This window comes from Salmo salar, chromosome ssa14 (assembly GCF_905237065.1).
Source record: "Salmo salar chromosome ssa14, Ssal_v3.1, whole genome shotgun sequence".
NCBI classification, from domain to species: Eukaryota; Metazoa; Chordata; class Actinopteri; order Salmoniformes; family Salmonidae; genus Salmo; species Salmo salar.
The window spans coordinates 90,194,872-90,221,882 of NC_059455.1; the positions used below are offsets into that span (position 1 = coordinate 90,194,872).

General features: G+C 42.8%; 2 protein-coding genes across 4 annotated transcripts in view; both read right to left on the reverse strand.

The window, feature by feature from the left end:
* Nucleotides 1–3,284, reverse strand: part of LOC106570565 (zinc finger protein 704) — an 89,832-nt gene extending 86,548 nt beyond the window's left edge. The window contains exon 1 of the mRNA XM_045694933.1: nt 2,513–3,284. Within this exon, the coding sequence (XP_045550889.1) occupies nt 2,513–2,773 (261 nt within the window). The 5' untranslated portion in view covers nt 2,774–3,284. The remainder of the gene's footprint in view (nt 1–2,512) is intronic.
* A 3,986-nt stretch (nt 3,285–7,270) lies between these two features.
* LOC106570566 (phosphoprotein associated with glycosphingolipid-enriched microdomains 1) overlaps nt 7,271–27,011 on the reverse strand; it is a 112,031-nt gene continuing 92,290 nt past the window's right edge. For all 3 annotated transcript variants that reach the window (XM_014143017.2, XM_045694943.1, XM_045694944.1), the window contains exons 3-8: nt 25,720–25,771; nt 19,295–19,397; nt 18,478–18,665; nt 17,884–18,351; nt 12,465–12,524; nt 7,271–11,331 (exon numbers count right to left, since the gene is read on the reverse strand). In XM_014143017.2, coding sequence (XP_013998492.1) covers nt 10,993–11,331; nt 12,465–12,524; nt 17,884–18,351; nt 18,478–18,665; nt 19,295–19,397; nt 25,720–25,771 — 1,210 coding nt within the window. In that variant the 3' untranslated portion in view covers nt 7,271–10,992. The remainder of the gene's footprint in view (nt 11,332–12,464; nt 12,525–17,883; nt 18,352–18,477; nt 18,666–19,294; nt 19,398–25,719; nt 25,772–27,011) is intronic.

Below are 27,011 nucleotides of genomic sequence, written 5' to 3' on the forward strand. Positions count from 1 at the left end.
AGTTTTCATAACAAATCGGTAATCAGCCTTTTTGGATGCCGATTGCATTGCAATCCACGAGGAAACTGCGTGGCAGGCTGACCACCTGTTACACGAGTGCAGCGTCAAAAGGACCTTGTGGCTGCAAGGAGCCAAGGTAAATTGCTAGCTAGCATTAAACTTATCTTATAAAAAACAATCAATCTTCACTAGGTTAACAAGCTTGTCCTGCGCTGCATATAATCTGTTAATTTATCATCGAATCACAACCCAATTCAACTTCGCCAAACGGGTAATGATTTAACAAATGTTTTTTTTTAAAAGCACAATCGTTGCACAAATGTACCTAACCATAAACATCAATGCCTTTCTTAAAATCAATACACAGAAGTATATATTTTTAAAGCTGCATATTTAGTTAAAAGAAATTCATGTTAGCAGACAATATTAACTAGGGAAATTGTGTACATACGCTTACATTCAGTCAGGGTATATGCAGCAGTTTGGGCCGCCTGGCTTGTTGCGAACTGTGTGAAGACCATTTCTTCCTAACAAAGACCGTTATTAATTTGCCAGAATTTTACATAATTATGACATAATATTGAAGGTTGTGCAATGTAACAGCAATATTTAGACTTATAGATGCCACCCGTTAGATAAAATACGGAACGGTTCCGTATTTCACTGAAAGAATAAACGTTTTGTTTTCGAGATGATAGTTTCCGGATTTGACCATATTAATGACCAAAGGCTCGTATTTCTGTGTGTTTATAATAATTAAGTCTATGATTTGATATTTGATAGAGCGGTCTGAGCGGTGGTAGGCAGCAGCAGGCTCATAAGCCTTCATTCAAACAGCACTTTACTGCGTTTGCCAGCAGCTCTTAGCAATGCTTGATGCTGTTTATGACTTCAAGCCTATCAACTCCCGAGATTAGGCTGGCAATACTAAAGTGCCTATAAGAACATCCAAAAGTCAAAGGTATATGAAATAAAAATGGTATAGAGAAAGAAATAGTCGATGCTTCATATTTCCTATAATAACTACAAAATAAAACTTCTTACCTGGGAATATTGAAGACTCATGTTAAAAGGAACCACCAGCTTTCATATGTTCTCATGTTCTGAGCAAGGAACTTAAACGTTAGCTTTCTTACATGGCACATATTATTGCACTTTTACTTTCTTCTCCAACACTTTGTTTTTGAATTATTTAAACCAAATTGAACATGTTTCATTATTTATTTGAGACTAAATAGATTGCATTTATGTATTATATTAGGTTAAAATAAGTGTTCATTCAGTATTGTCATTATTACAAATAAATAAATAAATAAATAATATAAATAAATATATATATATATATAAATCGTCTAATTAATCGGTATCTTCTTTTTTTGGTCCTCCAATAATCGGAATCGGTGTTGAAAAATCATAATCGTCGCCTCTAATATGAATACCGGCACTACGACATCTTGCATTTCTGTCGTTCCATTATGAAGATATAATACTTGCATTTGCTGGTATCTATATGCCTGTTTTGTTCACTGTGTATTCCAGTCACTGAACATGCTTGTATCAATCCCCAAATACCTATTTATAGGCTGCAATAACACAAGATACATGATAGAATCCTGCTTGTTCTCCTGAAAATGTAACAGCACACAGCTCTTAGATATATCACAATGCATCACAGTATATTCTTTAAAAACAGCCACATGCATTCCCCTCTCACAATAGGAGCTGTTTTCCTAGTAGTTGTTGTTCATAAGGCACCGCAAGGCAGGCAGCCTCACCAGACCATCTTTGTTGTGAAACCATTAAAGACAGCATCAGGCTGGAACTTTCAAATGCAGACAATTAGGTCATTCTCACAACAGGAAAAATATCCACATTGATATTTAGGAAGACAACGTCCAACCCAGCGTGGCATAAAATATGACATATGCCATTTTATTCTAAATGAGTTATCCTACAATTCAACAGATTTTCAACTATTTGTTACACAAATGTATACATTATAATTTGACATATTCCAATGCAATGACAGGTGAATATTGATGAATTGCCGTTGTGGTTTATTACATCAACGCTACAGAGCTCGGCTCCCCACCCACTAGCTGGGTCATGTAAACACTGCGCTGGCCCGATCATAATCATTCACCAGGAACCTCTTTGTCCTCCTGTATGTGATGCTAAATATGTTGACAGTCCATTGTTAACATTCAATCAGCACCATAACAGAAGAGGAAGAAAAAAAATCACCTGGATTATTCTGGTTGTGTTACTGTCTGCCTATCATTGAAATGGCTTGTTGCAGCGGCAGACAATGCGTGTAACACTTGTTTCACTGTAAAGTCTACACCTGTTGTAGTCCGCGCATGTGACCAATAAAATGCTATTTGATAAAATGTTCCCGCTCTATCTGTGCACGAAGCGATTAAACGCTGCAAAACACCGCTGCACAACAATAACAGCAGGCTCCCCGGCCACACACACACACACACACACACACACACACACACACACACACCTTCAAGCTCGATCTGAGCGGTCCTTTCGCCGTCGTTTGGTTGAAGCCCACGGCTATCTCGTCCTCGGAGAATTCTTTCAGGCTTCCGTCTTGCATTAACACCATGTAGACGTTACGCCGGGGTCCGGTTAAAACGTCTCTGTTTTCCTGCTGCTTGACAGCCTGTACCACTCCTGTCAACGGAGCCCCATCCCCTGTCGGACTCGGCGTATACACTCGGCTCCCCAGGACCGAACGCTTTACCAAACGCCTCGTATGCATAGCGATAAATGTTTAACACCGAATCTGAAGCGGTAAATATCTATCGATGGACGTCGAATTAGCTAAAAAATTGAAACTGTAAACACGGACATTAAAACACAACAGCGAAGCGGATAGACTATACTCTGTTGCTACCACGGTTCAAAACGAATGATATTAGAAAGCACGAATATGTGTAGGAAAAGCAACAAGCACCGATTAAGGAATGCATGAAAGCGAGTCATTCCCCGCCAAATAACCTCTTCAACCGACCGGCTATCGATCTTTCTTCGTTCGATCTGTTTGTTTTCCTGACTGTCCCCTCTAAACTCACGAGAAAGCACAAAAAGACGGAACAGTCAAATACTCTCGGACCGACAATGACATTTGTACAGCAATCTTTAAACCCAATAAAATGGCTTTGCCAATATACAAACAAAACGATAAATGTTGGTCTACCCGAAATATAATTCAAGTTTCGCACATATTTTACACCGGCTTACACCGTCTGACAGGATGAAATTCGCTGAAATATCCGCGTAAAGTGACTCCGGATCCAGATTTGAGAAACTCCAGTTCGTAGCCGGATGCCAGGAGGCAGAGTCTCTACCGGCGGAATGCTGCCTGTAAACATGTGCGGTCCAGCGGTCGACTCGAGCTCCCATTGGTCCGCAGAGCACACGCCTCCACTGGGCTACGCTCCTTTTTCTGTGTCAGTTTCGCTCCAACAGAAGGTAAATGAATCCGGAAAGGATGCTCCATTCAAAACAATGACGCAAGGATGGAGAAAACGAGGGAGAATGTAGTGAAAAGAAAAACTTAAACCAGCCAGGCTCAGTATGGCTTGTTGAGAACCCAGTGTTACTTTGTTTCTATCAACCGTTTAGCCTGTCGTTCTGAAAGCAAATCTAAGCCCTGTATTATTCTGTACACTTGGCTTAGCCTACATAAAGTGTTATTCTAGGAGCTATGAAAGTCATTATGTAAAAGCATTGCTCCTGGATCTATAAGGTATCAAGTAATCAACCAAATCAATCAAATGTATTTATAAAGCCCTTTTTTACATCAGACCATGTCACAAAGTGCTATTTTTTATATATATATTGTTTTATTTCACCTTTATTTAACCAGGTAGGCCGGTTGAGAACATGTTTTCATTTACAACTGCGACCTGGCCAAGATAAAGCAAAGCAGTGCGACACAAACAACAACACAGAGTTACACATGAACAAACATACAGTTAATAACACAATAGAAAAGTCTATATACACTGTGTGCAAATTAAATTTCTATACAGAAACCCAGCCTAAAACCCCAAACAGCAAGCAATGCAGATGTAGAGGCACATGTGTAAGGTCTACACCTGTTGTATTCGGGGCACGTGACAAATAAACTTTGATTTGATTTGACTGTGGCTAGGGAAAACTCCCCTAGAGAGGAACCAGGCTATGAGGGGTGGCCAGTCCTCTTCTGGCTGTGCCGGGTGGAGGTTATAACAGAACATGGCCAAGATGTTCACATGTTCATAGATGACCTGCAGAGTCCGATAATAATAAAGTAATTCATTTGATGATGACTATCAGAAAAATGGGTCAGAAATCTCGCCATGGCCATAGTCACACAAAATCAAGCAAGATTCACATTCTAGGGTGAAATGATCATAAGCCTATCCAAGTGAGCTACAACAATAATTGGTTGCACTTTACAAGGTACTGTTTCAACTGGGTAGGCTAAGAAGCCAACTAAACAGAATACCTGATATATGTGGACACCCCTTCAAATTAGTGGACTCGGCTATTTCAGCCACACCAGTTACTGGCACAGCACACAGCCATGCAATCTCCTTAGACAAACATTGGCAGTAGAATGGCCTTACTGAAGAGATCAGTGACTTGCAACGTGGCACCATCATAGGATGCCACCGTTCCAACTATTTCTGCCCTGCTAGAGCAGGTCAACTGTAAGTGCTGTTATTGTGAAGTGGAAAAGTCTAGGAGCAACAACGGCTCAGCCGCAAAGTGGTAGGCCACACAGACTCACAGAACGGAACCGTCGAGTGCTGAAGCATTTAGCGCGTAAAAATCATCTAACCTCGGTTGCAACACTAACTACCGAGTTCCAAACTGCATCTAGAAGAAATATCAGCACAAGAACTGTTAGTCAGGAGCTTCATGAAATGGGTTTCCATGGCCAAGCAGCCGCACACAAGCCTAAGATCCCCATGCACAATGCCGAACGTGGTGTAAAGCTCGCTGCCATTGGACTCTGGAGCAGTGGAAATGCGTTCTCTGGAGTGATGAATCACGCGTCGCCATCTGGCAGTCTAACGAACGAAACTGGGTTTGGCGGTTGCCAAGAGAACCCTACCTGCCCGAATGCATAGTGCCAACTGTAAAGTTTGGTGGAGGAGGAATAATGGTCTGGGGCTGTTTTTTATGGTTCAGGCCCCTTAGTTCCAGTGAAGGGAAATCTCAATGCTACAGCATACAGTGACATTCTAGACGATTCTGTGCTTCCAACTGTGGCAACAGTTCGGGGAAGGCTCTTTCCTGTTTCAGTATGACAATGTCCCCGTGCACAAAGCGAGGTCCATACAGAAGTGGTTTGTCAAGATCGGTGTGGAAGAACTTGACATCTTAACAGGCCTTCACAGAACCCTGACCTCAACCCTATCGAACACCTTTGGGATGAACTGGAATGCCGACTGCGAGCCAGGCCTAATCACCCAACATCAGTGCACAACCTCACTAATGCTCGTGAGGCTGAATGGAAGCAAGTCCCCGCAGCAATGTTCCAACATCTAGTGGAAGGCCTTCACAAACGATTGGAGGCTATTATAGCAGCAAAGGGGGGACCAACTCCGTATTAATGCCCATGATTTTGCAATGCGATGTTCATGTGTCCACAAACTTTTGGTCATGTAGTGTAGTACAAGTGGGGTCTAATGGTGCTTTGGATATTTCCCTTTCAATTCCTTAGAATGTGTAGGCCTGCTGTGAAATGAAAGTGCTACCTACTGTAATACTTCTCCCTCTTTTGGTCAGAGTAGGCCTAACACCATTTCCTCCCCAGATAAAACCCAGATAAAACCCAGATCAAACTATTTAGCATGGTTTAATGTTGCATATGAGCCTGTTTTACAGCTAACATGTCAAACCAGACTTACAAACAATAAATGCAATACTGTTGCAAATAGCCAATCAATGTAGCAGCTTAAATGTATAAAAATACCATTCTCTTCTGCAAGCTTTCTTCATGACAAAAAAAAAACACATTTACTTGTTATATTTGTTTTAATATTTTCCATTTATGGTCATAAAATATTTACATGCATACACAGGAAGCCAGACGGAATCTTATGACAGATGTGCTCATAACTGCCAAAGAAAGCACTGCTCTGGATGTATCCCAAATGACAACCGATTCCCTATGCCTGTATAGTGCACTATTTTTGACCAGAGCCCTAAGTAGCGCACTACATAGGCAATAGGGTGCCATCTGGGACACAATCACCACAATGAAAAACGACGGTAAGGAATTCCCTGCTGCTTGTTGAGAATGTTTTGTCTCATTATTAGAGTGGGCTGAATGAGAGGGTGCTATGTCTCATTATTAGAGTGGGCTGAATGAGAGGGTTTATTAGAGTGGGCTGAATGAGAGGGTTTATTAGAGTGGGCTGAATGAGAGGGTTTATTAGAGTGAGCTGAATGAGAGGGTTTATTAGAGTGGGCTGAATGAGAGGGTTTATTAGAGTGGGCTGAATGAGAGGGTTTATTAGAGTGGGCTGAATGAGAGGGTTTATTAGAGTGGGCTGAATGAGAGGGTTTATTAGAGTGGGCTGAATGAGAGGGTTTATTAGACTGGGCTGAATGAGAGGGTTTATTAGAGTGGGCTGAATGAGAGGGTTTATTAGAGTGGGCTGAATGAGAGGGTTTATTAGAGTGGGCTGAATGAGAGGGTTTATTAGAGTGGGCTGAATGAGAGGGTGCTATGTCTCATTATTAGAGTGGGCTCGATACTATGGTGACCTTCTCTCCATGCCCGGGCCCCCCACCCCCACCTCCCCCTAACCCACTCACCTGTCAGAGCATCTGTGTGTGTGTGTGTGTGTGTGTGTGTGTGCGTTTGTGTTTGGTACCGCTGGTTTTGAGATTCGGCACTAACGCTCCTCTCTGACAGACCGACCGTTTGTTATGGCATTTCTAGCGACACCATTATGTTTTAATGATGGCATTCCCCTGCTACATGAACTAATCTGGAATCTGGACGGAAGAACATGTATCATGTTATTTCATTCAAGTTAATCACAAAGACAATTACTCTATAAAATGTGTGTAAATGTAGTGTGTTGGGAAGGCACCTGATTTTCTCTCTTACTGCCATGTATAGCATCTTTAATGCACATTCATCAGTTATGGCTAATTTAATGGGATCAGTCCTTTCTCTCCTTATTGAATATCATTCATGAATCTAATATCAGTCAACCTGGGTGCTGGATTTGTCGTCAACAAGCTCATACAAACTCAAACATGTTTAATGAAATATGCACTCACTCACACGGCGTACAACAATAATGTGCAATATTGAGATAACAGAGAAATGGGATGGAAAATAAGCAAATTTTCTTGTCGAATATAGATATCCTCAATGCAATAGCTAGTTATTCACAGTCAGAATTTACTCGGTTAGTCTGAAAATAAACACCACACAACAATATTCATTCAGACATTAATTAATTTTCTGTTCTTTTTAAGAATAAAAGTAGCAGCTTTAACCTTCATGTTTTAAAAAGCTTTAAAACACCACAATGTACCATATTAATAAAATGACAGAACAAAATAACCAATGGGTTGGTGTCCTGTTAATTAAACAGAATACACAACTCAAAACATTTGTGAGCCACCATTCAATCACAAACGGTATCTTATCAACAGTAGTTGGGTCACAGTCCGACTGAGGGCCACACTTTTCCTATTTTATACCCTTCAAATGACACCATGGATTTACTGTACTGTAGCTGGCTTCAAGCCACTATAAACCAGTCCACATCACAGTCATACATACTACAAAATATACTTTACCATTTGCAAATTCATACAATAACTGTGTAATAAATGGTTAAAATAGTCCTCTAACTATATACAGGCCTCGGTTGGCATGTCGTCACACGCTGCTGTAATAGTGCTAGTTAAAATATTCAAATTGTGCCCATGAAGGGGTATATACACTGAGTGAACAAAACATTAGGAACATGCTCTTCCCATGGCATAGACTGGCCAGGTGAAAGCTATGATCCCTTATTAATGTCACTTGTTAAATCCACTTCAATCAGTGTAGATGAAGGGGAGGAGACAGGTTAAAGAAGGATTTTTAAGCCTTGAGACAATTGAGACATGGATTGTGTACAGTATGTGTGCCATTTAGAGGGTGAATGTGCAAGACAAAAAATGGAAGTGCCTTTAAACAGGGTATGGTAGTAGGCGCCAGCTGCACCGGTTTGAGTGTGTCAAGAACTGCAACACTGCTGGGTTTTTCACGCTCAACAATTTCCTGTGTGTATCAAGCCCTGATGAATTGAGGCTGTTCTGGGGGCAAAAAGGGGTGTAACTCAATATTAGGAAGGTATTCCTAATGTTTTGTCCACTCAGTGTATTTAGGGTGAAGCTGCTATAAGCTCTGTACATAAGCTGTACCATAACGTATTTTGACACTTTGTGCTTTAGAATAATTTTCGAACATATTAATACAGACCGTACAATAGGGTAAGCAGAAACATAAACACTCCATTCAAACACATAATATACACCTTCATCAACTCAGATGCATTAAAACACACAGTTTTGCTGTTGCATATTGTCACATTGAGAGAATACAAGTATTTTAAATACATTTTGAATCCTGTGAAGAAATATAAAAAAGAAAAACAACTGAGTTGAACAATTCTAACAAGATTTTAAGAAGAAATCACAACATTGATAGATACGGTCTAACCATTGTTTGTCTTGTTTTTGAACAAATAAGTCCTTTTTAAAAAGTCACAATCATTTATGAGTACCTTGACTACTTCTTTATTACCACGGCAACCCACTTCTTCTTCTTTTTATCCCATGTACTGAACAAAAGCTCTTAAAGTTTCCCTCTTAAACAAACACCCTTCCTGATATCCTTTAAATCACACAATGATACATCATCTTGAAATAAATAGGAATTTGATCAAACGGTTGCCATGTGAGATGTTTTTTAAATGCTTTAGAAACTAAAACAAGCCGTTTTATTTGAGAGTTTAGATGTCTAAACTGCCTGACTTGCTGCTACTTATTTTTTCAATAGTAAGTACACATATCTCACATATCTCTGATATCTGTCATATCTCACATATCTCTGATATCTGTCATATCTCACATATCTCTGATATCTGTCATATCTCACATATCTCTGATATCTGTCATATCTCTCATATCGCCCATATCTCTGATATCTGTCATATCTCTCATATCTCTGATATCTGTCATATCTCTCATATCGCCCATATCTCTGATATCTGTCATATCTCTCATATCTCTGATATCTCTCATATCTCTCATATCGCCCATATCTCTGATATCTGTCATATCTGTCATATCTCTCATATCGCCCATATCTCTGATATCTGTCATATCTGTCATATCGCTCATATCGCCCATATCTCTGATATCTGTCATAGCTCTCATATCGCCCATATCTCTGATATCTGTCATATCTGTCATATCTATCATATCTCTCATGAAGTTCTGAATGAAACGGGGCACTAGGAAGGAAGAACGGATGATATAAAAAGTGGCACTACATTGTGCGGAAACCTTTAACTTATACCTTTATAGAACGACATTATGGCACAAAGACTCAGTGGTTTTCAATCAAAAGGCACTGACAAATGTAACTGGCCAGTCAGCTTGTCACCAGCCTTATAACATTAACAAAATTTGTAATGACTGGTTATAAATGCCTAGGAATGGATCACTGTAGTCTGATAAAGTGATTATGATGGTGATGGATAATCTAGTGCATTTAATAATATCCTTTCCCTTCCCACATTGACAGCAGTCGATGATAACAAAGAGGACAGAGGCCAATAACGTGACAATGGACGGTGATTTCATAGTTCAGATATCAATGAAATGACAGCACCCTGCGTACATTGTAATTTAAGGGCACCAGGAATGGACGAGGGCGAGTTAAGATTATAGTTCAATCAGATAACCTTGGGCGGTGGGCGCACCCAAACTGCACTGAGGGGGCAGTGAGCGGAAACCCTGAATTGGTGATAGATGGTGGGGTTTAAGGTTGTAGTTCAAACCCATGTGGTGGTGGCCCTCACATCAGGGCTGCTGGTTGAGGGTGAGACTAGGAGTTAGGCTAATGGCTGGGGTTGAGGCTAGGAGGTAGGCTAATGGCTGGGGTTGAGGCTAGGAGTTAGGCTAATGGCTGCTGGTTGTGGGTGACACTAGGAGTTAGGCTAGTGGCTGGGGTTGAGGCTAGGAGGTAGGCTAATGGCTGGGGTTGAGGCTAGGAGTTAGGCTAATGGCTGCTGGTTGTGGGTGAGACTAGGAGTTAGGCTAATGGCTGGGGTTGAGGGTGAGGCTAGGAGTTAGGCTAATGGCTGGGGTTGAGGCTAGGAGTTAGGCTAATGGCTGGGGTTGAGGGTGAGGCTAGGAGTTAGGTTAATGGCTGGGGTTGAGGCTAGGAGTTAGGCTAATGGCTGGGGTTGAGGGTGAGGCTAGGAGTTAGGGTAATGGCGGGGTTGAGGGTGAGACTAGGAGTTAGGTTAATGGCTGGGGTTGAGGGTGAGGCTAGGAGTTAGGCTAATGGCTGGGGTTGAGGGTGAGGCTAGGAGTTAGGTTAATGGCTGGGGTTGAGGGTGAGGCTAGGAGTTAGGCTAATGGCTCGGGTTGAGGTTGAGGCTAGGAGTGAGGTTAATGGCTGGGGTTGAGGGTGAGGCTAGGAGTTAGGCTAATGGCTCGGGTTGAGTTTGAGGCTAGGAGTGAGGTTAATGGCTCGGGTTGAGGTTGAGGCTAGGAGTTAGGCTAATGGCTCTGGTTGAGGGTTGGGGGTGAGTCTAGGAGTGAGGTTAATGGCTCGGGTTGAGGGTGAGGCTAGGAGTGAGGTTAATGGCTCGGGTTGAGGTTGAGGCTAGGAGTGAGGTTAATGGCTGGGGTGGAGGGCGAGGCCCCAGATACTCAGGCTTTAGGGCCCATAGGCAGTCAGAGACGGGAGCTCTCCCTGTTCAACCCCAGGGCTAGCTCACCTACACTCTCATAGTCTGGCTCCTGAACCTGGTTCCCCAGCCCCAAGTCCTCTCCACTACCAGTCTTAGGGATGTGGATGATCTCGTAGCCAGGCTCGATGCTCTCTGTGGGGGGTCCCTGGGGGTCTGACTCCTCCTCTCTGGGCTGGGGGTAGATGTCCCTGACGGTAGCGTAGAGATCACTGGAGGAATACTCTGGGACCAGACCCTTGATATCAGCAATGCTGCTGTAGTCACTCTCCTTCTCCTCCACATCTCGACCTGGCTTCCCCACCGTGGTGTACATGTCTGACAGCTGGAGAGAGAGAGAGGGGAGAGAGAGGGGAGAGAGAGGAGAGAGAGAGGGGAGAGAGAGGGGAGAGAGGAGAGAGAGAGAGGGGAGAGAGAGAGAGGGGAGAGAGAGGGGAGAGAGGAGAGAGAGGGAGAGAGAGAGGAGAGAGAGAGGGGAGAGAGAGGGGAGAGAGGAGAGAGAGAGGGGGGAGAGAGGGGAGAGAGAGGAGAGAGAGAGGGGAGAGAGAGGGGAGAGAGAGGAGAGAGAGAGGGGAGAGAGGGGGGGTACAGTCAGTGTGAACATCAAAGGCCTTTGTTTTATTTAGGTGAGGTCACAGTGAGACTGACATATCTAATAACCAGGTGAGGTCACAGTGAGACTGACATATCTAATAACCAGGTGAGGTCACAGTGAGACTGACATATCTAATAACCAGGTGAGGTCACAGTGAGACTGACATATCTAATAACCAGGTGAGGTCACAGTGAGACTGACATATCTAATAACCAGGTGAGGTCACAGTGAGACTGACATATCTAATAACCAGGTGAGGTCACAGTGAGACTGACATATCTAATAACCAGGTGAGGTCACAGTGAGACTGACATATCTAATAACCAGGTGAGGTCACAGTGAGACTGACATATCTAATAACCAGGTGAGGTCACAGTGAGACTGACATATCTAATAACCAGGTGAGGTCACAGTGAGACTGACATATCTAATAACCAGGTGAGGTCACAGTGAGACTGACACATCTAATAACCAGGTGAGGTCACAGTGAGACTGACATATCTAATAACCAGGTGAGGTTGCAGTGAGACTGACATATCTAATAACCAGGTGAGGTCACAGTGAGACTGACATATCTAATAACCAGGTGAGGTCACAGTGAGACTGACACCAGGTCAGTGAGACTGAATCTAATAACCAGGTGAGGTTGCAGTGAGACTGACATATCTAATAACCAGGTGAGGTTGCAGTGAGACTGACATATCTAATAACCAGGTGAGGTCACAGTGAGACTGACATATCTAATAACCAGGTGAGGTCACAGTGAGACTGACATCTCTGTTACAAGTGATCCATATACTTTATAATCATCAAAAGGGGAATGAGAACAGGATAGGGAGTTCAGTGGAGAGCCACCATCTTACCTCGCTCTCTGACACCACAGGGTTGTCTCGCCCCGGTGAGGTAGACAGCGGAAAGTCTAACTGTAAAGAGAAGAAAACAAAAACTCACATTCAGACTTTACAGCTCATAAACACTCACCATAAAAACAACGAGCTGTGTTGGGGTTGTGCATACAGTACTTAACACATTTGAGTTGAGCAGGTGTATATTACTTAGCAGTGTCAATCATTTAGCAGTGTTATTGTGTATAGCTGCTATATCCTGTCCCTTATGACCGGTGGAGAGTCATTCATCAACAACACATCGCTGATAGACATAAAGAACACCTCTCTGTGGTGTCTAAAGACAACGTCAATATCAGAGATGGTGACTGGCTAGCTGCTACTTCACCTCTCATAGAGGCTGGTTAGCTGCTACTGCTAGATGGTGACTGGCTAGCTGCTACTTCACCTCTCATAGAGGCTGGTTAGCTGCTACTGCTAGATGGTGACTGGCTAGCTGCTACTTCACCTCTCATAGAGGCTGGTTAGCTGCTACTGCTAGATGGTGACTGGCTAGCTGCTACTTCACGTCTCATAGAGGCTGGCAGTACTGAGGATGGAGCCTGTTTTAAAGTCCATCTTTCACTTGCTCAAGGACATACTGTATGAGGACATATAAGATGTAAATCTTTACACAGGGGTTGGTTTCGGACTTTGTTTCTACCTCAGAGAGCACTGAATCGATACGATTACTCTATGGATGCACATTGTCAAAACTCAGCAGATTTGCTTTTATTTTTGGCTTAATTAGCGAACCAATTAATTTGATTGCCTTGGAGCGCAGCGGTGTGGAATCATGAAGACAAGCTCTTGCCCCTGTCATCAACGAGCCTCCATGTGTCTCTCGTAATGTTAGTCTGTTCTAATTCAGTGTCCCTAAAGTCTTTGTCCGCGTGGCTTTACAAATTAAAGTGCCAGTACAGTTAGGTACTGTAAGTAGTTTCATGACTACAACCAGGAGTTGTTCCTGACTACAACCAGGAGTTGTTCCTGACTACAACCAGGAGTTGTTCCCGACTACAACCAGGAGTTGTTCCCGACTACAACCAGGAATTGTTCCCGACTACAACCAGGAATTGTTCCCGACTACAACCAGGAATTGTTCCTGACTACAACCAGGAATTGTTCCTGACTACAACCAGGAATTGTTCCTGACTACACCACTTGACCAGAAGAAGACTGGTTCCTAGATATGGCAGTCAGGTCATTTTTCCTGACCATACTATAGCTGAAAACTAGGGACCAGAGTTGTTCTTTGTCAGGTCACTTTCATGCTCAGACAGACAAACTGAAATGGTCCATCCACACAGACAGTGTGGTGAAGAAGGCGCAACAGTGCCTCTTCAACCTCAGGAGGCTGAAGAAATTCGGCTTGTCACCCAAAACCCTGACAAACTTTTACAGATGCACAATCGAGAGCATCCTGTCGGGCTGTATCACCGCCTGGTACGGCAACTGCACCGCCCTCAACCGTAAGGCTCTCTAGAGGGTAGTGAGGTCTGCCCAACGCATCACCGGGTGCAAACTACCTGCCCTCCATGACACCTACAGCACCCGATGTCACAGGAAGGCCAAAATGATCATCAAGGACAACAACCACCCGAGCCACTGCCTGTTCACCCAGCTATCATCCAGAAGGCGAGGTCAGTACAGGTGCATCAAAGCTTGGACAGAGAGACTGAAAAACAGCTTCTATCTCAAGGCCATCAGACTGCTAAACAGCAATCACTAACTCAGAGAGGCTGCTGCCTACACTGAGACCCAATCACTGGCCACTTTAATAAATGGATCACTAGCCACTTTAAACAATGCCACTTGAAAGAATGCCACTTTAATAATGTTTACATATCTTACATTACTCATATCATATGTATATACTGTATTTTATACCATCTATTGCACCTTGCCTATGCCGCTCGGCCATCATTCATCCATATATTTCTCATTCACCCCTTTAGATTTGTGTGTATAAGGTAGTTGTTGGGGAATTGTTAGATTACTTGTTAGATATTATTGCACTGTCAGGAACTAGAAGCACAAGCATTTTGCTACACTCGCATTAACATCTGCTAACCATGTGTACGCGACCAATACAATTTGATGTGATTTTCTCAGGAAAAACTGTGTGAAAATTATGCATGTTAAGATGGTCCTTGACTCAGTTAAGATGTGCTATTGATGAGAATGTATCAAGGTAGTTAGGGGTATGGACTGGCAGACAGGACTTCCACTATGGCAGACTGATGATGGAGGACCCAATTCTAACATGCCAATGTGTCAGTCAGTCAGCCAGAGAATGTGTGTGGTTTGGTTTCACATGGGTACACAAACACACACACACAGGCTATCGCACACACACACACGCACGCACGCACACACACATGCACGCACACACACACACACACACACACACACACACACACACACACACACACACACACACACACACACACACACACACACACACACACACACACACACACACACACACACACACACACACACACACACACACACACACACACACACACACACACACACCTAAAAAAATAATCAATCTCTATCCTTTTGCTGACAGACAACTCCACTGTTGATATGCTGAATAGCAGTTTATCTAAGAGAATGGCCCCTTGTGAGCGCCACACTAATGACTGGCAAGGTCAATTACATTTCCTCAGTGTAAATCAAAAGCTTCTAAGGCCACGGGTGACGCAAAGTCTAATTATTCCAGACAACAGAACAGATTCATTTCTGGTTATTATGGCTCAATAGCTGTGTTACAGAGCAGAAGAGCAGATTGCAGAGTGTTGAACAAAGCAAAATCATGTGTGTGTGCGTGTGTGTTTGCTGAGGGTCTAACTGAGGGAGAACCCAGCAGACTTAAACACACACACGCACACACACACACCGAGCGTCATCCTTCCTCTCTGCCAGGTCTGTCAGACTGACGGTGGGCAGCAGGATCTCACCAGGCTTTTCCCCTCTCCTCATCTCCCTTCTCATCCCCTCCTCCACTCCTCTCCTCTCCACACTGCTTTGCATGCATTACCACACGCATTACCCTGTCGGTCTGATAAGACAAATCACCAACCAACCCCAGTCACACCGACGCACCGCCACAGAGAATAAAGAACATTACGGGTTAACCTTAAATCAGCCTCAGGGTGTCTGCAAATGTGTATCCAAGCGATTCCGTTCATACGTGTGTAATACGTGTAAAAGGCAAAGTGGGGGTAGAGGCGAAGAACAGAATTAATGCTGACTCCAGATTCCGACACTGGAGGACGGAACAGGCTTTGGGAGTGTAGGTGGCCCAGCCCAGCACAGCCCCGTGGTTGGTTCAATATGGCTCGTTGATGACACAGGGTCAAACTGGGCTAGGCGTCACCTGCTGTCCAACGCAACACGTTTATTACTGATTAGCTGATTGGCTGGACGGTTGGAGCTTCAACATTTTTACTACTGATTAGCTGATTGGCTGGACGGTTGGAGCTTCAACATTTTTACTACTGATTAGCTGATTGGCTGGATGGCTGGAGCGTCAACATTTTTACTACTGATTAGCTGATTGGCTGGACGGTTGGAGCTTCAACATTTTTACTACTGATTAGCTGATTGGCTGGACGGTTGGAGCTTCAACATTTTTACTACTGATTAGCTGATTGGCTGGATGGCTGGAGCGTCAACATTTTTACTACTGATTAGCTGATTGGCTGGACGGTTGGAGCTTCAACATTTTTACTACTGATTAGCTGATTGGCTGGACGGTTGGAGCTTCAACATTTTTACTACTGATTAGCTGATTGGCTGGACGGTTGGAGCTTCAACATTTTTACTACTGATTAGCTGATTGGCTGGATGGCTGGAGCGTCAACATTTTTACTACTGATTAGCTGATTGGCTGGACGGTTGGAGCTTCAACATTTTTACTACTGATTAGCTGATTGGCTGGACGGCTGGAGCTGGCCCAGGACAGGGGCGAAAGGGGACAAGTCCAAGTCAAGACAGAGACCAGAACAATGAGAGTCCAATTCAAGATCATGTTTGTAATTTTGTCAGATCGCACCATAATAAGAGCTCAACATGTGTTTCTGTGTTAAAGATATTATCTGGTACTCCGTGGGGGTAAATGTAGGGAAAATGGCGCTGCACAGCTTACAGAAAACAGTCGCTTACAAACTAGGGATTTCGTAGCTAATTGAGGTAAGACAGTAATTCTTCTCATAGATTATGCATGTAAGAACTACACATTGACACAACCCAAAACATGGGGTTTAAAAGATACTTACTAGTAGCCAAAGTACTGGAGCATGTCTTTAATATTTCAGAACAACATATGGATTCTTTAGTAAAAAAACATGCTGAAGGCAAGTAGAGAGCCAGTCTATTAATGATCACTAAATAATGGATAAAAATACTAAACATGTTACAATTTCCCCATCTCCCCTTAGCCAGCGTGCGACTCACAAACCCTTCCCCCAGTCTCCCCTACTAAAAGACAAGACCAAGACACTCAATATGTGGTCTCAATATGTGGTCTCAATATGAGGTCTCAATATGAGGTCTCAATATGTGGTCTCAATATGAGATCTCAATCTGTGGTCTCAATATGAGGTCTCAATATGAGGTCTCAATATGAGGCCTCTCAATATGAGGTCTCAATATGTGGTCTCAATATGTGGTCTCAATATGTGGTCTCAATCTGTGGTCTCAATATGTGGTCTCAATATGTGGTCTCAATATGTGGTCTGAATATGTGGTCGCAATATGTGGTCTCAATATGTGGTCTCAATATGAGGTCTCAATCTGTGGTCTCAATATGAGGTCTCAATATGAGGTCTCAATATGAGGTCTCAATATGAGGGCTCAATCTGAGGTCTCAATATGAGGTCTCAATATGAGGGCTCAATGTGTGGTCTCAATGTGAGGTCTCAATATGAGGTCTTAATCTGTGGTCTCAATATGAGATCTCAATATGAGGTCTCAATATGTGGTCTCAATGTGAGGTCTCAATATGAGGTCTCAATATGAGGTCTCAATATGAGGTCTCGGGACCGGACTCCGGTACTACAACTCGTCAACCTCTTCTCCTCCGCTTCATTTTTATGGCACTGTTCACTCTCTCGCTCTCTCTCCATCTCTCACTCTCCTCTCTCCCCCTCTCCATCTCTTCTTTTGCTCTCTCTCTTCCTCTCTCTCCCTGCTCTTTCTCTCTACCTCCTAATGCCGATCAGACACAGAGAGACGGAGAGACGCTCTTTCCATTGTTCTGCTTTCTACTCTAACTTGTGGCTCACAGCTGAATCAATACATCTAGTCAGGAATCAGTTGAGCTGTCTTTCTACTGTATAAGTACTGTATTTCTCCTTCACGAAACATACATAAACACAATCCTCACCTCTCCGTTGTGCACCGCTCCTGCGTCCATCATGGTAGGCTGGTTGTCGTTCTCATCCAGCACCTTGTCAGGTATAGGCGGGGGTCTGTCTTCCTCCTCGGGGTCCTCTGTGGGGTTCACAGCAGCAGTGATGGTGGCTGAGCGCCTGGTCTCCAGGTCTGCACTAAAACGGCTCTTCTTGTTCAGATCCACTGAGGCGTACTCCACTCCCGCGCACAGGGGCCCCCGCTCTGGGGTGCCGGGGCTGAGGTGGCCGTTGTGGAGGGCTGGAGGGTTGGGAGGTGGGAGGTGGTTGTGGGAAATGTCATTGTCATCAGGGCTGAGGGAAGACGTAGTACCGTGAGCGTTGGGTAGACCTGCAGCCATGCTTACAGGATGGTCCTTCAGCTCTTTGACCGTCTCGTACAGGGAGTCTTCAACGCTCACGTCCCGGGACGCCGTCAAGTCGCCACCTCTCTCCTTCACCACCTAGTTTAGTTGATTAAGACAGCCGTCAGTACATTAGGACTAGTCTTCCTGGGTCCATACAGTACAACCATACAAACACAAGTAAAATAAATACATAATAACATCAACAACAACAATCCCTAATACCTCGTAGGTGCCGTCTCCAGAGGGAGGGAGAAGGGGTCCACTGGAAGATCCCATCCCCTCCAGGGTGCTGTTGGGTGGGATGCTGGGCAGCTCGCGGTCCTGGGGACACTTGGAGCTTCGCAGTTCTGACTGACTGGACAGCATCTCCTCAGAGGGCTGGGGACTGCTGTCCTGGGTGTCTGTCAACACTGGGGGACGATGGATCAATACATTTGAGTTGAGTTCAATTGAATTGAATTTTGTTGAGTTGAGTTGGGTTGCATTTAATTGAATTGGACACGACAAAGGGAAAAGAGATGGTGTGTGTGGGTGGTTATGCTGGGTTACAGAGAGAGAGTTTGAGTATGGGGAGCCTCAATCTTAAACAACAACATTGCATCTTTGAAAGCTGCAGTGGACAATTTGGACTAGTTAGCCTGTTCGTTCATAGATCTTATTTGTATTTTGGTTAACTCCTTTAACATTGGTTGTCATGCCAGCGGGCCTAACATTTGGCATGACAACCAACAGGGGAGCTGGCTACAACGCATATCTGTTACCAGACTATTAGTGGAACATGCTTCATGGATTAGACTGCCACAGGTGTGGAAATCACATGGAATAACCAAGTAAGTAAAGTAAAGTAATGAATATTACACTCTTTTAAAAAGTAATGAATGAAATGGCAACAAACAATAAATAACACATGCAGAAGCGGTCGTTGTGTGTGTGTGTGTGTGTGTGTGTGTGTGTGTGTGTGTGTGTGTGTGTGTGTGTGTGTGTGTGTGTGTGTGTGTGTGTGTGTGTGTGTGTGTGTGTGTGTGTGTGTGTGTGTTACCTGTACCACTGGTTAGTGGGCCGTTGTGTGAGCTGCTCACCAATAGGTCAGTCCCTGGGCTGTCCACAGACTGACTACCAGTAAACGTCTCTCTCTCAGACACCTGTAGAACGACAAAGACTGGGTTAGGATGGGGATATGTGGCTTATTATAAACACAGGTCTAGGATCAGTTTACCCTGTGTGGTCCTGTGTGGTTCAGTTAGTACATATACTACAAATATATGCACACGCTGTACTATAAGTCTACTTTGGATAAGTGGAGTCATATACATTATATATACAGTACCAGTCAAAGGTTTGGACAGACCTACTCATTCAAGGGTTTTTCTTTAGTTGTACTATTTTCTACATTGTAGAATAATAGTGAAAACATCAACACTATGAAATAACACATACAGTTGAAATCGGGAAGTTTACATACACCTTAGCCAAATACATTTAAACTCAGTTTTTCACAATTCCTGACATTTAATCCTAGTAAGAATTCCCTGTCTTAGGTCAGTTAGGATCACCACTTTATTTTAAGAATGTGAAATGTCAGAATAATAGTAGAGAGAATGATTTATTTCAGCTTTTATTTCTTTCATCACATTCCCAGTGGGTCAGAAGTTTACATACACTCAATTAGTATTTGCTAGCATTGCCTTTAAATTGTTTAACTTGGGTCAAACAATTCAGGTAGCCTTCCACAAGCTTCCCACAATAAGTTGGGTGAATTTTGTCCCATTCCTCCTAACAGAGCTGGTGTAACTGAGTCAGGTTTGTAGGCCTCCTTGCTCGCACACGCTTTTTCAGTTCTGCCCACATAATTTTCTGTAGGATTGAGGTTGGGCTTTTTGACGGCCACTCCAATACCTTGATTTTGTTGTACTTAAGCCATTTTGCCACAACTTTGGAAGTATGCTTGTGGTCATTGTCCATTTGGAAGACCCATTTGTGACCAAGTTTTAACTTACTGACTGATCGTCTTGAGATGTTGCCTCAATATATCCACATCATTTTCCATCCTCATGATGCCATCTATTTTGTGAAGTGCACCAATCCCTCCTGCAGCAAAGCACCCCCACAACATGATGCTGCCACCCCCGTGCTTCACGGTTGGGATGTTGTTCTTCGGCTTGCAAGCCTCCCCCTTTTTCCTCCAAACATAACGATGGTCGTTATGGCCAAACAGTTCTATTTTTGTTTCTTCAGACCAGAGGACATTTCTCCAAAAAGTACGATCTTTGTCCCCATGTGCATTTGCAAACTGAAAGTCTGGCTTTTTTATGGCGGTTTTGGAGCAGTGGTTTCTTCCTTGCTGAGCGGCCTTTCAAGTTATGTCGATATAGGACTCGTTTTACTATGGATATAGATACTTGTGTACCTGTTTCCTCCAGCATCTTCACAAGGTAATTTGCTTTTGTTCTGGGATTGATTTGCACTTTTCGCACCAAAGTACGTTCATCTCTAGGAGAGACAGAACGTCTCCTTCCTGAGCGGTATGACGGCTGCGTGGTCCCATGGTGTTTATACTTGCGTACTATTGTTTGTACAGATGAACGTGGTACCTTCAGGCGTTTGAAAATTGCTCCCAAGGATGAACCAGACTTGCGGAGACTTGCGGAGGTCAAAAAATCTTTTCTGAGGTCTTGGCTGATTTCTATTGATTTTCCCATGATGTCAAGCAAAGAGGCACTGAGTTTGAAGGTAGGCCTTGAAAACATCCACGGGTGCACCTCCAATTGACTCAAATGATTTCAATTAGCCTATCAGAAGCTTCTAAAGCCATGACATCATTTTCTGGAATTTTCCAAGCTGTTTAAAGGCACCGTCAACTTAGTGTATGTAAACTTCTGACCCACTGGAATTGTGATACAGTGAATTATAAGTGAAATAATCTGTCTGTAAACAATTGTTGGAAAAATTACTTGTGTCATGCACAAAGTAGATGTCCTAACCATCTTGCCAAAACTATAGTTTGTTGACAAGAAATTTGTGGAGTTGTTGAAAAATTAGTTTTAATGACTCCAACCTAAGTGTATGTAAACTTCCGACTTCAACTGTATGGAATCATGTAGTAACCAAACAAGTGTTAAACATATCAACATATATTTGAGATTCTTCAAAGTAGCCACCCTTTGCCTTGATGACAGTTTTGCACACTCTTGACATTCTCTCAGCACCTGGAATGCTTTCCAACAGTCTTGAAGGAGTTCCCACATATGCTGAGCACTTGTTGGCTGCTTTTCCTACACTCTGTGATCCAACCCATCCCAAACCAGCTCAATTGGTTTGAGGTCGGGTGATTGTGGAGGCCAGGTCATCTGATGCAGCACTCCATCACTCTCCTTCTTGGTCAAATAGCCCTTACACAGCCTGGAGGTGTGTTGGGTCATTGACCTGTTGAAAAACAAATGATAGTCCCACTAAGTGCAAACCTGATGTGATGGAGTATCGCTGCAGAATGATGTGGTAACTATGCTGGTTATGTGTGCCTTGAATTCTAAATAAATTATCGACAGTGTCACCAGCAAAGCACCCATCACCATCACACCTCCTCCTCCATGCTTCACGGTGGGAACCACACATACAGAGATCATCCGTTCACATACTCTGCGTCTCACAAAGACATGGCGGTTGGAACCAAAAATCGCAAATTTGGACTCATCAGACCAAAGGACAGATTTCCAACGGTCTAATGTCCATTGCTCGTGTTTCTTGGCCCAAGCAAGTCTCTTCTTCTTATTGGTGTCCTTTAGTAGTGGTTTCTTTGCAGCAATTCGACCATGAAGGCCTGATTCACGCAGACTCCTCTGAATAGTTGATGTTGAGATGTGTCTGTTACTTGAACTCTGTGAAGCATTTATTTGGGCTGCAGTCTTTGGTGCAGTTATTCTAATTAACTTATCATCTGCAGCAGAGGTAACTCTGGGTCTTCCATTACTGTGGCGGTCCTCATAAGAGTCAGTTTCATCATAGAGCTTGATGGTTTTTGAGACTGCACTTGAAGAAACAAATGATAGTCCCAGTATGTGCAAACCAGATGGGATGGTGTATCGCTGCAGAATGCTGTGGTAGCCATGCTGGTTAAGTGTGCCTTGAATTCAAAATAGATGACTGACAGTGTCACCAGCAAAGCACCCCTACACCATCACACCTCCTCCTCCATGCTTCACGGTGGGAACCACACATGCAGAGATCATCCGATCACCTACTGCAGCAGAGGTAACTCTGGGTCTTCCTTTCCTGTGGCAGTCCTCATGAGAGCCAGTTTCATCATAGCGCTTGATGGTTTTTGAGACTGCACTTGAAATGTTCCAGATTGACTGATCTTCATGCCTTAAAGTAATGATGGACTGTCATTTCTCTTTCCTTATTTGAGCTGTTCTTGCCATAATATGGACTCGGTCTTTTACCAAATAGGGCTATCTTCTGTATACCCACCCTACATTGTCACAACACAACTTATTGGCTCAAACACATTAAGTAAGAAAGAAATTCCACAAATTAACTTTTAACATGGCCCACATGTTAATTGAAATGCATTCCAAGTGACTACCTCATGAAGCTGGTTGAGAGAATGCCAAGAGTTTGCAAAGCTGTCATCAAGGCAAAGGAGTGCGTACTGGCGGCAGAGAAGTCAGACGCAGGAGAACAAAAACTGTGTTTCCAAACGGCGTAGTTTAATAACAACAACAAAAACACCGTAAAATAGAACAATCAAATAATGGGTACATAACCCGACGCACACCAGGACAGACATGCACAAGCACTTTGTCACGGCTTTCTTCTTTGGAGGACGATATAGCAAAATCGTCGTCTGAAAAGGTGGACCAATATGCAGCAGAGTTGGTGATCATTTTCTTAATTTATGAAAGATACGTTGAACACGAAAAACAAGAAAACAATCAGCACGACCAATGACAGTTCTGCAGGCTCACAAGAACACGCAATGCAAAAACAATCTCCCACAAAATACAAGACAAACACACCCAACTAATATAGGACTTCCAATCAAAGGCAACACCAAACAGCTGCCTTCAATTGGAAGTCCACCCCAATTAACTCAACATAGAAACACACTCACTAGACTACACATAGAAATACATAAACATAGACCATAACTCAAAACCCGGAAATAATAAATCAAACACCCTCCTAACTAACACACCACCCTGAACCACATAAAACAAATACCCTCTGCCACGTCCTGACCAAACTACAATAACAATCAACCCTTATACTGGCCAGGACGTGACACACTTACAATAAACAATCACCGACAAGGACATGAGGGGGAACAGAGGGTTAAATACACAACATGTAATTGATGGGATTGGAACCAGGTGTGATGGAAGACAAGACAAAACCAAAAGAAAATGAAAAGAGGATCAGCGATGGCTAGAAGGTCGGTGACTTTGACCGCCGCCCGAACAAGGAGAGGGACCGACTTCGGCGGAAGTCGTGACAGGTGGCTACTTGGAAGAATATGACAAATATTTTGTTTAACACTTTTTTGGTTACTACATGATTCCATATATGTTATTTCATAGTTTTGATGTCTTCACTATTATACTACAATGTAGAAAATAGTACAAATAAAGAAAAACCCTTGAACGAGTAGGTGTGTCCACACTTTTGACTAGTACTGTACATTAGATCAGTGGCATCCTACTCCTCATTCTGAGAGGCTGTGGTCAAATATAATACCTTTACACAATTACACCTCAATTCATATGAACATCAGCACATTGTGATGGGAGAAATGGGCATTGAGCCACACTGCAGGTCTTCGCATTGCTTGTCAGTCACCTCACAGATTTAAAAACCAAAGGACAGAGAGGAGGTAACCATTAGATCTACACCACCACCTGGTGACTGTGTCAGATAATGACTGTTGCAGGGCTGAATCCGATGGCAGTCCTAGAGACTGGAGACACAAGGGGTCAGTCTGCTGAGGAGAAGACAAAGACCCAATTCAACCTGCCAGTCTGTGGTTAAAGTCAAGTCCTCCATAACTTCACAGGCGAGGCCCGACACTACGGCGTAAATGTTACTCTCCAGATACTGTAAGTATGAGATAAAAATGTTGCCACGTCCCCAGGGGGTTTGAGCGAAGAGTGTTTGTGTGTGTGACAGCAAGTAATTAGAGTGAAAGGACGATGTCAGTTTCTTTCTGAAAGACAGCTATTGATCTCACTTAACCACAACTTGTAAGTGTAATTTAGTCTTTACCATAGCTAATGCTCATTATGGTCTTCATTATTATGGAATGGCTGGGGATAATGCAACAAATCACAATATACATTCAGAATGCCATTGAAATAAACAGTTTACTATGCAATTAATGAGCTAAACTATGAACTGGTAAAATGAAAGGTGAATGAAATCGTGTGGTTCTGAAAACACTGATTCTTCTCTGAGAACATTTCAGTTTATATGAAGATACTGCAGACCGAAGTGGAACAAATTCTTCACATCTGGGGTGCAATCATTAGTCCAAACAGTTGCAAAATGGTTTGAAAGTAAAACGAGGGTTTCTACTGGACAAATGCAGGTAGGTCCCTCGCCCGTTTCGTTCAGTTTGCTTCCGTTTAAGAAACATTTTGCAACAGAATCAGTGTAATGATACGCCCCCTGGTGCTGATTCCAGACCAGCGCACACAGTGTGTGTGTGTGTGTGTGTGTGTGTGTGTGTGTGTGTGTGTGTGTGTATGTGTATGTGTATGTGTATGTGTGTGTGTGTGTGTGTGTGTGTGTGTGTGTGTGTGTGTGTGTGTGTGTGTGCGCGCGAGATAGAGGGAGTAAATATTTTGGCTGCATTCATCACATTATACTAATACTCCTTCCCCCTCTGGAATGCATGTCTCCCTTCTGTCCATTCCTTCCTGGATAATGCTGACCTCTGAACTCTTGACCTGGGTCATCCTTCCAATATAATCCCTCCATCCCTTTCTACACTAACGGCTGCATACGGCTAAAGCCATGTCCATCTCTCTCTCTTTCCATCTCCCTCTCTCTTTCCATCTCCCTCCCTCTCTCCAGCTCCCTCTCTCTCTCTCTCTCTCCTTCCCTCTCTCCCTGTGATCATTATAGGTGCTAATGTGACTGCCTCATGCTTGACACCACCTAACACCCAGAGAGAGAGAGAGAGAGAGACACACACACACAGCTTCAACTCACAACTCACAGCTCTTCTCTCCTCTGCAGGATTCTAAGTCAGAGACCAATTTTTCCGCTAGTTAGACAAGTTGTCTCTGACAGTTTCTGTTCCTTGTTGACTAAAGTTTTCACCAGGCTCACTGAAGTGTTGAGAGGACCGTCTGACAGAAGATCAAGGGAGGAACTCTCAGAGTTATTTTCAGGGACAGATATAGCAGACTAACTAAGGCTGTTTTAAGTGAAGGAAGTGGCAGATCTGTTTAGTTCAGTCAGACTCACTCCATTCATGAGGTTCTCGTGGGCTACTGGGCGGCCATTTGACTTCTTTGGCCTGGAGAAGAAGAAGGATGAAGAAGGGAGATGTTGATTCAAACTTTGACTTTGTCTGCCTTTTGAGTTGATGTATTGACTCTGGTCTAAAGCATTTACAAACTTTAATAATGTAGTCTATTATACAGACTGTAAATATGTAGTCTATTTTACAGACTGTAATAATGTAGTCTATTATGCAGACTGTGATAATGTAGTCTATTATGCAGACTGTATAATGTAGTCTATTTTACAGACTGTACTAATATAGTCTATTTTACAGACTGTAATAATGTAGTCTATTTTACAGACTGTAATAATGTAGTCTATTATACAGTCTGTAATAATGTAGTCTATTTTACAGACTGTAATAATGTAGTCTATTATGCAGACTGTCATAATGTAGTCTATTATACAGACTGTAACAATGTAGTCTATTATACAGCCTGTAATAATGTAGTCTATTTTACAGACTGTAATAATGTAGTCTATTTTACAGACTGTAATAATGTAGTCTATTTTACAGACTGTAATAATGTAGTCTATTTTACAGACTGTAATAATGTAGTCTATTTTACAGACTGTAATAATGTAGTCTATTATGCAGACTGTAATAATGTAGTCTATTATACAGCCTGTAATAATGTAGTCTATTTTACAGCCTGTAATAATGTAGTCTATTTTACAGACTGTAATAATGTAGTCTATTATGCAGACTGTAATAATGTAGTCTATTATACAGCCTGTAATAATGTAGTCTATTTTACAGACTGTAATAATGTAGTCTATTATGCAGACTGTCATAATGTAGTCTATTATACAGCCTGTAATAATGTAGTCTATTTTACAGACTGTAATAATGTAGTCTATTATACAGACTGTAACAATGTAGTCTATTATACAGCCTGTAATAATGTAGTCTATTATGCAGACTGTATAATGTAGTCTATTATACAGACTGTAATAATGTAGTCTATTATACAGCCTGTAATAATGTAGTCTATTTTACAGACTGTAATAATGTAGTCTATTATACAGACTGTAATAATGTAGTCTATTATACAGACTGTAATAATGTAGTCTATTTTACAGACTGTAATAATGTAGTCTATTATGCAGACTGTGATAATGTAGTCTATTATGCAGACTGTGTTAATGTAGTCTATTATGCAGACTGTATAATGTAGTCTATTATACAGACTAATAATGTATTCTATTATACAGACTGTAATAATGTAGTCTATTATACAGACTGTAATAAT